Raw genomic sequence first — 13,301 nt, forward strand, 5'->3', positions numbered from 1 at the left:
CATATGGCTTCTTGCTTACCAAGCAAGAAAGTGATTTTATTTTCATTTTCAAAACCAACTTTGGTGCATAAAAAATTCCGTTTGAAGATACTTTAAAAAAAATACAATTTTTCTTACATTAAGAAAAAACTTAAAAACCAAATGCTTTCCTCAGAAAAAAAAAATAGAGTCTTATATAGGTTAAAATGAATATGAGGATTATTCAAATCAGTTGAAATAGAGGTTTTTCAAAAACCGTTAACAGATTAGTTTTATAGGTAAATATTAACATACTTTACTCCGTGAGAAAACCCTAGTCCTGAAAAGGGAGCCACCAGACATACTGCAACACTCTTAACAGTAATTTTCAGCCCTAATTCGATAGACGAATTTTTAGTTGATTGCAAATGTCGTTCACTGTTTGCTTAAATACAAACTGAACATTTTTCTTATCAGAGTTCTGCAAAAGAACACAAATGGCAACCAATCACATCTATTTATCATAATTGAAAGGTAAATTATCTTTTGATAATTTTCATTGTCTACGTATTTCCTAATATGACTTCAAATCAATAGACACTGTCAAGACAAGTATCCTTGCAGTGTTTTTGGTATTTTTAAGGGCACATGTTGTAATTTCATTTTTCTTTCAAATATAAACTACTGTAATCACTAAAGGGGAGGAGAAAAAGCAGCTTAAAGCAGCAAGCATGCAAAGCCTTTAAGAAGCTGTTCCGCTAAGTTGCCAGAAGAGTGTTTGCTCAGTCTCCCACAGTACCATTCCATGAAAATGTGGATATACAGTAATATATTAATATATTCCACAGAAGAGTCTACTTCATTCACAGAATGTTTACACTAAGCATAAATATTATTCTAAAAACCGGATATTAAAAAAAATAATAATAAAAATAAAAATTAAAAAGGAAGGGGTTTGACTCTAATGTGCAACTTTTCCTAAACCCATTGTCAGTGACTAAGACTGCAGGTGTCCCCGCTTGTTTGCTTTTTATGTATTTATTTATTTTTTACCTCTTCAACCTCTTCTGCGGCATTGTTCTAGAGAAAGAGAAAAAAGGTTTCTTTTATTATTCAACTGAATCAAATACTTCAAGAGTTATTACAGTATTTTTATAAGATGTAGGCAATGTAGCGATGATCTCTATTACAATTAAAATTTATTTCCAAAATATTCTCACATAATGGATTCAATTTAGTTCTACAGTTTTTGTTTTTAATTCTTTTTAGGTAGCCTGCTAATGTGTCTCTAAGACAGACTGTTGAATCTAACACATGCATTTTAACCAACTAGTCTATTAAATGGTCTCTACAGGTGAGAGAAAGGAGCTCTGGTCGCACAGTAGTTACGGCATTAAGTTGCTAACCAAAAAGTCAGCAGTTCAAACCCACCAACCACTCTGAGGGAGAAAGATGAGGTAATCTGTATTTAAGATTTACAGCCTTAGAAACCCTAGGGGGCAGTTCTACTCTCAGAATTGACATGATGGCAGTGGATATAGGTGGCACAAATGGTCTGTGGTCAACTGTTAACCTAAAATTTGGCAATTCTAATCCACCTCACAGTAACTGAAAATACAGCCAACAAACTATGGAGCAATTCTACTCTAACACATACGGTCATCATGAATCAGAATCAACTCAATGGCAATTAACAACAACAAATGTTAAAATTCATGTTTAAATATCATTATATATGTTTTTTTAGTTTTGTTTTGAAATATATTTCTGGAAGGCTTGCCCTGTACCTATATGTAGAACATTATTTGTCCTAAAAGCTAAAATAACTATGGGTTTTTTTCCCTCCCTTTTACTTAATTCTATAAGTTATCCCAATCAAAATCCAGAAATCAAGATGCTACACCAGGGTGGATGCAGGGCTTCTTTAACTCTACATCAATTGAGAGAAGATTCAGTTTTAGTATTTTTGGTTCAGTTAGTAAATCCAAAGAAGCATCTAATCCTCAAGAATATCCTGAGTTCCCCAAGACTGAAATCATTAAGAATTGTAGAATCAAACACTGAGACTATGTTACAAGATTCCTATCCACTTTGGGACACCAGTTCTTAGCTTGAGTGGTATTTTTAAGCCACTATCAATAAAATATCTACGTTTCTTCCTACATAGCACAGAAACATCAATAATAATAAACCAGTTTTGTGCAAAAAGCAGACTACTTAAAAAGGGGTAAGAATGTGGGGGCAGAAATACAGAGGTTAGCATTAATCTGGTAAGATTCATATGCCCCTTTATCAACTCTGCCTGAAAGACCTTTTCAACCAGTTCTAAGAGCAGAGTAGGACTCTAAAAACTTATTACTCTTTTAGGATGCTAATTTTGATTATTTTGATTACTTCCTCCAAAGAGTAAACAGAAATAAACCCTAAAAATTAGTTGTATTAAAGAAGATTTTTTTTTTTCAAATAAAGAGAAAAATTAGTTGTAATTTTCCTCTATTTTTAGTAGTGTGTTTTCTTCAATCTTCTCCTTTAATTTTGCCATTCTCCATACTAATTAATTTATTGATAATCTATCTCATTTTATAGGGAGCTCTGGTAGCATAGTGCCTAAGGCATTTGACTGCTAACCAGAAGGCTGGCGGTTCAAACCCACTAGCCACTCCTCGGAAGCAAGAGCGGGCAATCTACTTCCGTGGTGATACTGCCTTGGAAACCCAAGGAGGGGTCGCTATGAGTCGGGTCCAACTCGTTGGCACATAACAACAACAACCATCTCATTTTATAAAAAACAAGTTTTACTGTACTTAGTGCTTTTCACCAAAGGATGCTTAAAAAATTTCTTGGGGAATAAAGAAAAGTTAAGTCTCAGTATTTCCAGATGGCAAGGACCATTAGATTAGAATTTCAGAAGACAGCTCAAATTACAGGAAACCCATTACACCGACAAATATTGAAAAGATGAGTCAGGAGATGCACAGAATCTTCAAGGTATATAACTGCTACAAAATTTGCCAAAGGCCACAGCTTCTTTAAAAAGTTGTATTTGTGGATTTTTAATTATTGTGTCGTTTTATTCCTGTCCAACCTATTGTTATGTAAAATATTAAATTTAAATGTTTTTTAAAGTACACAAAATGTATAGTAAAGTTCATTAACAGTGATTTTTAAAACCAAGTTTCAAGCATTTTCACCACTTTTTAAATCACCCTAGTACGGTTCATGCGGTAATACAGAGTTCTCCCACATTCTATCTGTGTAACCTTGGGAAAGATATTTAACCTCTCGCCTCAGTTTTCCAATCTGTTGACACAGAGTTGGGGCGTTAGTCACACCTGCTTCATAGGGTTGCTGTGAGGACGAAGCATATGTAAAGCACCTTACAAAGTGACTCAGTACATACTCAGATATGTTAGTCTCTTCTCCTTTCCTACCCTCTACCTCCATAAGCACAGCGCACTAAAACAAAGGTCAGACCACAGAATCATTAGAAATGCAAACACGCTGAACTGCTTTTCAAAAATAAACACAAAAGTATTTAAAATGCTCTTTAAGTTTGTAGAGAATATAAATTTTTAAAAAGTCAATTATTTATAGTATCTAGGACACGTGATATGTTCCCAGTTCTACAAAAATCTAACACTTTTAAAAGAGAGAGAGAGAGTGTATGTGTGTGTACACTTATTTTCAAAATACTATGTATGTTATAACTTTAACTATTTGGGATACATCTAGAGTTAAACTAGCACAGAAGCTTTGTGAAAATACTGTCTAGGAATGTTAGCATTTGAAACTCTTAATACTGTTATTTCTATATACCAAAGCATCAGAACAGAAGACATGCTTGGTAGTGAAATTCAGTACTTAAGAATAAGTGCCAATCTTACATATAAATTTTAGAGGGAATTAAAGTAAGCATCAAGTCAAGATTACATTACCTGTATATGTTTGGATCCAAAAGCAAGGCAGTATCTTTGGGTAGCTTTGATAAATGAACTACTTTAGTTTTTAATTGATGTCGTTCACTTTCATTCACCCATACATCAGGCAGACTATGAATTAAAAAACAAGTCATTTCTTCATCTCCAAAATAATAGCAAATGCATAATTGTAACTAAAAGCAAGTGGGTTGACTTAAAAATACAGATTGTGAACAATGTACTGAAGCTGACTCATGAAGAATGGAAGGAGGGCTATCAAATGTGCCCATTGTAAAATAAAGACTAAGGCATTCAGCATTAACGTCCCTTGCTATTAAAATTATTTAACATATAAAATTAGTCTATTATAATGTAATTTTCAATTTTTACATCAATAAAATAACATCAATTTCACAGATTTACCATTCATATGTCTTATTTGCCAGGCTTTTATGTTATTTTGATCAGGCCACCTAAGTTAACAAGCTTCTCAGAAAACAAGGAAGCTCAGCAACCTTCCTAAACAGTAGGAGGTAGAACCCCAGCTATGAAATTGTAGGGTTAAGTTTTAGGCATGAATTCTGAAATAGATTAAGGAGTTTTTGGTTGGCAAACCCTATCAAACTTAGAAACAGTATCAGAACATACCAGCTGGCTTTTAGCTCACTAACAGAAATTCTTATTTAAGCTTGATTTGATGGAAACCTGACAGCAGATTTGTTTAGCAAGAAACAAGAATATAAAACCTACAATACTAAACTCCACTTGGAAAACTAAAATGTGTATGTGACTGAAATTCTGAATTCAAAGAGCTTTAACCCTACAGGAAAATTCAAATTAAAATATTCTGATATTTGAACTAATCAATTTGAAAAATATTAGATTCACAGATATTTTAACAAATACTTTTAAAAGGAACTACATTCAGAACCTTAATATAAAAAAAAAAAAAGCTCTTATAAATCAGTATGAAACAGATGAACACTCATTAGAGGGAAAGGGAGAGAAAAGGACACACATCAATTCACAGAAGAAACGACAGTTTAATAATTGCCTTACTTGTATTATAATCAAAGAAATACAAACTTTGAGAGAATGATAATAGCTAGTGGTGATAATAAGTCAAGGAAACTGAAACTCCCCAATATAACACAGCAAGTGGCAATATAAATTAAGTGATGCATACTTTGCAGAAAGGTAATTTCTATCAAAAATCTTAACATTTTATATAGTTTGTAGACTAGGGGAAAATGGTTAACCTTAATTAATGGTTAACAAAAAGGAGTTAGTTAACTAAGTTTTATACAGCCATTTCACAATTTTTAGAGCAGCATTTCCCCAAACTGGTCTAGACTGGTATGTGTGTTTGTGTATGTGTGCGTGTGTGTGCATACATAAGGAGGGTTCACAACAATGGAAGTTCAAAACCAGAGGATGAAAAAAGTTAAACAGATTAAATATCTAACACCAAAACCCATTAACATCTTCTTAGAACAAAGTTTGGAAAATGATTTTGTACTAAAATATTTAATGATAAGAAAATATAGTAAACACATATCGTTTATTTTTTAAAAAAAAAAAGTTAAGTATATATTAAGCAGATCTCATTCAAATTTCTATTCTTCTTATAGGTTAGATAAGCAAATTTGTCCAAATTTTTTTAAAAAAACTTAACAATAGGAATATTATACATGGAGTATTTGATTTAAGGATCATCTGTGCCAGAAGTGTTCTAAGGGGGTACTAAGTTCAAAGAAAAATGTAATGGCTGCAGGACAACTGGTATTTACCATAACATACTCTCCTTATGTGTTTAAAAAGGTTTATAAACTTTTAATAAATGATTCAAACAAAAGCATGACTAAGGCTGTTTGCATATTAATAGATCATTAAAAATCCTAAAAATGATCATATTTTTAAAATGATTAAAAATTGCAGCAACACCCTTTATTAACAACAACAAAATAGCTAATGTTCTGGAACTTATGCCTTAAACCAGGTACTCTAAGAGCTTTCACAGGTTTTCTCTCTTCAATCCTGAAAACCTCAGAATGTTGTACAGTCTAATTTCAGTAACACTTCTTATTTGAGTTCAATAAGGTAAACAACATTTGTGTGTAAGATTTTAATAAAAGAGATTACTCTATTAATTACATAGTATTTCAAATACTTACATGTCTTCAGGCATCCAATGAAGCAGAAGTTTTATCTTTCCAGAGTCCTCTTTTCTCTTAGCTATTACCTAGTAATAAAAAGGAAAAAATAATTTTAAACATCCTTTTAATGTATCATTAAAAAAGCTCTTTTGATCATAATCTAAAACTTTTCATATCCTGACCAGAAATTCACAACATCCTATTCTCTGCTTTGCAGCACTCAAACTTCTGTCCTTACCACAAAACTGAAAGCTGCTGGAAGGAGTATACACTATTATCATTTGTACCTCTGCATCATACCACCTAGAACAGAATTTGGCATAATATTAATTAAGTCAACTTTTGGGACTCTACTGTGATGAAATTAATTTGAATTCATGAAAATCTCTTAAGTTCAAAGATGCTCAGTGAACACCTTAGAACACTTTTGCTCCCCAAAAAGAAAGCAAACATCCAATCACCAAAACCTAGTCTCTTTAATGTATTTCCTCCATCCAGCCTGTCAAAACCCAGGTTCACACCTCCAAACTTCTAAAATTCTCCTAGTGCAAAAAGCCATTCTCTATTCAGGATCTAAATTATTAAAGCCCAAATTTAGAATCATTTCCCTGACTAAAATTCTTCAAAGACTCAACTGAGCACTGAGGATAAGATTATTTATTCTTAGTATTATGGACAAGATTCTTCATGATCTGGCCTCTTCAACCTCATTTTTTATTTTCCCACCTTGAACTCTTTCAGCCACTTACGGAGGACAGTCTTCTAAAATGTGAGACATATAAAAGAAACTTTCTTATGTGACCTCCAACCCACCAGATCAAGCAAGCCTATCCAGGTTTTCTATGTACTGGGATTGTTAAATGTTTTACAGAAAAAAATGGTTACCAAATATCCACTGCATAAAGCAGTGGACCTAAACAAATTCTACCCTCCTATAATTAAAGATTTTATCTATGAAAACGGAGTTGAAGACCTGATAAAGGGGAGCCATTAAAAAGGATATGCTGTCGATTACAGTAAAAGACTGAGGAGAAAAAGCCTAAAATATCTCAAAGATTCAAGCAACTGGTTAGGAGACAAGTGTTTCCTAGTTTTGGCTCCACATAAACAAATACAAGCTGCTTAAAAAGGTGATGACTGAAGGATATGGTGAACATATTTAAAATGTCACTGAACTGTACATGCAAAGACTGTTGAAATGGCAAATGTTTTGCTACTTACATATTTACTGCAATTAAAAGAATGTAATTAAATATTTTAAGAAACTGAAAGCCATCAAACTATCTATATATTACGTTGTTGTGTACTGTCAAGTTGATTCTGACTCATAGTAATGCCATGTGACAGAGTAAACAGCTCTACAGGGTTTTCCATGCTGTAATCTTTATGGAGTACATCACTAGCTCTTTCTTCTGTGTAGCTGATGGGTAGGTTTGAACTGCCAATCTTTTGATTAGCAGCCAAGCACGTAATGGCTCCACCACCAAGGCTCCATATAAACCCACTGCTGGTGAGTCAATTCCAACACATAACAACCCTACAGGACCAAGTAGAACTGCCTCACAGGGTTTCCAAGGCTGTAAATGTTTACAAAAGTCTTAGACTTTCTCCTACAGGGCAAATGGTGGGTTTGAACCACTGATTCTTGGTTAGCAAATGTGCATTTAACTAGTGCACCACCAAGGCTCCATGGGCTTCATATGAATGTAGTTTATTCAATAAATGGAACTGGGAACCTTAATTAGCATGTCTATATTCCAAAGCAAACTCTGGCCCTATATAAAATAAATGAGAAACTCATTTATATATTCTGCTATACTGTTTAATATATATGTTGTTGTTGTTGTTGTTAATATATATATCCTTCATTTTTTTATTCCACTTTGATTTAGGTAATTAACCAAAATAACTACAGGTCTCTGTTAAATCAACTCATAATTATACCATAATTTTTCCACCCACTCCCCATCACGTCTCTACCTAGAAAGTGCAGGATCTGCCTACATTCATACATTATCATACATAGCCTTTTAAATTTTTTTAAGTAATATTTTGCTATGTTTTGGTGAAAGTTTACACACCAAATTAGGTTCTCATTTAACAATTTCTATATATATTGTTCAGTGACATTGATTATATTTTTCACACTGTATCAACAGTCTCATTTTCCTTTTGGGTTTTTCCATTTCCATTAATCTAGCTTCTCAGCCCCCCTCCCTGAGCTTCTCAGCCTTTCTTCAGAATAAATGTTGACTGTGTAGTCTCATATAGATGACCTTTTTTTTTAAAGAAGTACCACAGTCACAGGTTATACTGTTTATTTTATGAGCCAATCTGTTCTTTAGTTGAAAGGTAACTTCACAGAGTGGGTTCAGTTAAAAGGTTAAATGGTGTCTCAGTGTGATAAGTCTCATGGGTTCCTCTAGTCTCCACAGGTCCAATAAATCTGGCCTTTTTTAAGAATTTGAGTTCTGCTTCACCAAACTATCCAGGACCATCTAATGTGTCCCTAGTCAGAATGGTTGGTAGTAGTAACAGGCACCATCTAGTTCTTCTGGCCCCAGGATAGGTGAGAACATGGTTTGTGTGGGTATTACTTCTGTATACTAGTTTCTTTTTTGAGTCTTCAGTTTCCTTCTTTCTCTTTGCTCCAGACAAGTAGAGACCAAGAGTTGTATCTAAGATGGGTGCTATTCACTAAACTAAGGCTGTAAAACATAAACTCTATGAACTACATTATGCCAAATGACCAAGCTGTCCCACAAAACTATGGTCCTAAGCCTTCAAACCAGTAAATCAATCCCATAAATTCTTCAGTTATGTCTAGGAAGTACTCATAACTGTGCCCCCTCTGTGCTTTGTTTTATATATGAAAATATATTCAGCATAAACATGTATGTGTGTGTGTGTGTATATATATATATATATATATGTGTGTGTGTGTGTGTGTGTGTGTGTGTGTGTATGCCTACAGAGGCACCTTACTCTAAACCAGACCAATAAGCAGCATCATGATAAATAGAGAAAAGACTGAAGTTGTCAAAGATTTCATGTCACTCAGTTCCATAATCAATACCAATGGAAACACCAGTCAAGACACCAGATGATGTATTGTACTGGGCAAATCTGCTGCAAAAGACCTTTTTAAAGTGAAGAACAAAGATGTCTCTTTGAAGACTAAGGTGCACATAACCAAAGCCATGGTATTTTTCAATCGCTTCATATCCATGGGAAAGCTAGACAATGAATAAGAAAGACCGAAGGAGAGTTGATGCTTTTGAGTTGTGGTGCTGACAAAGAATACTGAAAGTACCATGGACTGCCAGAAGAACGAACAAATCTGTCCTGGAAGAAGTGCAGCCGGATTGCTCCTTGGAAGTGAGAATGGCCAGACTTCGTCTCACCTGCTTTGGTCATGTTGTCTGAAAGGACCACTCCCTGGAAAAGGAGATCATGTTTGGTAAAGCGGAGCATCAGTGAAAAAATGGAAGGCCTTCAACGAGATGGCTTGACACAGTGGCTGCAATTGTGGGCTCAAGTACAGCAGGGATTGTGAAGCTGGCACAGATCAGGCAGTGTTTCATTCTGTGCCTAGGGTTGTTATGAGTCAAAGCTGACTCAATGGCACCTAACAACACAGCAACAGATACACCTGTATATGCATGCATATATATACACACACATATTCCTTCCTATACACATAAACCAAAACCTGCTGCCATTGAGTCAATTCCGACCCCTACAGGACAGAGTAGAACTACCCTGTAGGGTTTCCAAGGCTGTAAATCTGAAAGATAAGAAAACAGACTGCCTCATCCTTTTCCCAGGGAGTGGCCAATGGGTTCGAGCTGCCAACTCTTTGGTTAGCAGGTGAATGAATGCCTTAACTACTGCACCTCCAGAGCACTTTTCCTACACATATGTGCGTATCTATCTACTTATGTAAGCTTACACACTTTCTTTGGTTATTAGTGCTATTGCCGCAAAATTGCCTATGTTATAGCATTATTAAGGAGTTTTGACAGTGTAGTGATAAAGCACTCAGCTGCTAACTGAAAAGGTCAGCAGTGTGAATCCACCAGTCTGCTCCACAGGAGACAGTAGCAGTCTGTTTCCATAGAGATCTAAAGCTTTAGAAGCCCTATGGGGCAAGTTATACTCTGTCCTACGGCTCACTAGGAATCGAAATCAACTTAACAGCAATGAGTTTTAGTTTGTTATTAGCATTTACCAAAAACTGCCCTTACCACTATGTACTTCTTAATGTCATCATTTACCTTAGCCAAGTTGTACACACTTCACCCACATTTGGTATTGCCTTTCTTATCATCAAAAACAAATTTCACCATCTAGAGAGAGTCAATGGTAGCCACCAATGAATGCTGATTTCTGTATGTATACCTATTCTTTTCTTCTTCTTCTTCAGAAAAGTGAGATCATATAGCATTTGCCCTTTAATTCACTAAGCAAAATATCCTCAATTATCCATGTTATAAAATGTTGTGAGAATTCATCATTATCCTTTATAGATGTGTGGTAATTCCATTTTATGTATGTACCAAAATTTGTTTATCCATTCATCTGCTGAGGGCAACTTAGGTTTTTTTTTCATCTTTTCACTATTGTGAGTAACGATGCAATGCACACAGGTATGCATGCATATGTCTACTCATGTCACTTCTGTTAGATTTCTAGGGTACATACGCAGGAGTGGGATCGTTGAGTCATAAGTTATCTCTATTTCTAGCTTTTTAAGGAAGTGCCATATCATTTTCCATAGTGCTTGTACCATTTTACAATCCCACAAGCAGTGGATACCAGTTTCCACCTCTCTATAACCTAGCTAACATTTGTTATTTTCTGTTTTGATCACCATTTTTGTAGGAGTGACACGGTAACTCACTCCAGTTTGATTTGCATCTCTCTAATGTACAATGATCACAAACATCTTTTCACGTGTTTGTTGGCTGACTATATGTCCTCTTTGTTGAAGAGTCTGCTCATGTTCTTTGCCCCTATACTGCCCATGTTTTGAGATAGAAAGTGTGAGACATTCTGCTTTATTCTTTTTTTCAATATTGCTTTGGCTACTTGAGGCCTCCTTCCTTTCCATATAAAGGTGGGGATTAGTTTTTCCATTTTGGTAAAAAATGATGTTGGAATGTAGATGAGGATTTCATTATATCTATGAATTACATTGGATAGTATTACATATCCTTTATAAAACACACTCATTATCATCTCCACTTCCTTTACCACCAACTGCACCAATGGCCTTATTATCCCTATTATGTGTGCCCCCCAATGCTAAGTACTTACTCTACATTAACAATGCTTACTCTACATTAACATATTATGCTACACTGTCATTGCTTTATATGTCTATATTCCCTCATAGAATGTGGAAAATACTGCAAATCCAGAGACTACAAAAAGTACTGACTCAAAATATTTGCAATAAATGGAGAACATAAACAATAAAGGCAATGGAATATTACAGTCATTTGAAATTAGGTTTACAAATACTGAAAACAAGCAAAAATGTTAATAAGAAATCAGATGGTAGAGTTATATGAAAAAATATGTATATGTAAAAATCCAAGAGGTACATTTAAAATCTGCACAATTCTACATAAATCAAACACTAAAAGTAAAATAAGTCTATCAAGAAAATAAAGCTTTAACATAAAGAATGAGAGAAGATATATGATAACCATACATCTGCTATGAGTTTAATATCCAGAGTTAATTTTTAAAAAACTCCAACTGAACAACAAAAAGACAAACAACCTAATTTAAAATAGGCAAAGGACTTAAGCAGACAATTCTCCAAAGAAGATATGCAAGTGGCCAATAAACACATGAAAACATGTAAAAATGTCATTAGACATTAAGGATATTCAAATCAAAACCACAGTAAGACCCTACTTCACACACACTAGTATGACCAGTTATCAAAGACAGAAAATAACAAGTATTAACAAGGATGTGAAGAAATTGGAACCTGCATGCACTGTTAGTGGGGATGCAGAATTATGTAGCCACAGTAGAAAACAGTTCAGTGATTCCTGAGTTAAATGTGAAATTACCTATGACTCAGCAATTCTATTTAGGTACATACACAAAAGATTTGAAAGCTGGGACTCAAAAAGTAATTTTCATTGCAGCATTACTGACAACAGCCAAAAGGTGAAATTAATCAAAGTGTCCATCAAGAAACAAATGGATAAAAGCAAATTCTGGTACATTAACAGAATGAAATATTACTCAGCCACAATGAAGTTTGGATACATGCTACAATATGGATTACTGGTGAAGATACTACACTGACAGAAAAGGGTAATTGTTATATGATCCCATATATGTGAAACAGCTAAAATGAGTAAACACAAAGGCTTAAGTTTATTGGCGCACTGGAGGCGTAGTGCCTAAGGCATTCATCTGCTAACCAGAAAGGTGGCAGTTCAAACCCACCAGCCCCTTAGGAATGATGAGGAATTACTCTTAAAGGAGAACTGAGTTTCTATTTGGGGGACAAAAACTTTTGGAAATGGGACACTGATAATGGTTCCACGAGCATGGTGAATGGAATGAATGAATGTCAAAGAAGTGTACGCTTAAAAATGGTTAAATGGCAAACATTTTTTTACATATATTTTAAAATAATACCACAATATTGTGGTATACACACACAGACACACACACTATATATATATTTTAACACAAAAATTTTTTTGGGGGGGCGGGAATTGCTTAAGACTAAATACAAGCAAACATACTACCCCACAAACTAAAGGCAATTTGTTTGGCAATGAAATCATGGTACAGAACTTTTCCTTCTAAATTTCTTTACTCCTCATATACTCTTCATTTTTCAAACATTCTCAAACTCACTTTTAATCATATATATTCACAAAAAGAAACCACAAAAAGAAAAAGAGAAAATAAAGAACTGAAGATGTTTTATACAGACAGACTTAAAATTAAGGGATTGAAAATACCCTAAATTACTAAATTTAGTAGAGTTTTAAATTAAGCCATACTGTAGTTTAGCTATATTGCCAAACAAGCATCCATCTCAGTTGACACAGTTTTAAAGGTATACAGCTAAGGAAAGTGCTGTAAAAGTCTCTAATTTACTACATTAAGGCTGTGCTCTTTGCCTGGGATGTTTTTTGTTGGTTTAATTTTAAATGACAATTAGCCATCAATCCAATCTCAAGGAATCCTAAGTTAAACAATGGATCACCCTAAACAAAAAGGTAAGCAC

The 13,301-nt window shown here is 34.4% G+C and overlaps 1 protein-coding gene across 1 annotated transcript in view; it reads right to left on the reverse strand.

Annotated features, from left to right (window-relative positions):
- Positions 1 to 393: 393 nt before the first annotated feature.
- The window catches only part of AEBP2 (AE binding protein 2), a 93,429-nt gene continuing 80,521 nt past the window's right edge, over positions 394 to 13,301 (reverse strand). The window contains exons 6-9 of the mRNA XM_007946791.2: positions 6,050 to 6,117; positions 3,894 to 4,007; positions 1,012 to 1,038; positions 394 to 439 (exon numbers count right to left, since the gene is read on the reverse strand). Of these exons, the coding sequence (XP_007944982.1) occupies positions 394 to 439; positions 1,012 to 1,038; positions 3,894 to 4,007; positions 6,050 to 6,117 (255 nt within the window). The remainder of the gene's footprint in view (positions 440 to 1,011; positions 1,039 to 3,893; positions 4,008 to 6,049; positions 6,118 to 13,301) is intronic.

Source organism: Orycteropus afer, unplaced genomic scaffold (genome assembly GCF_000298275.1).
Source record: "Orycteropus afer afer isolate SDZICR_OR568_19922 unplaced genomic scaffold, OryAfe1.0 scaffold00171, whole genome shotgun sequence".
NCBI classification, from domain to species: Eukaryota; Metazoa; Chordata; class Mammalia; order Tubulidentata; family Orycteropodidae; genus Orycteropus; species Orycteropus afer.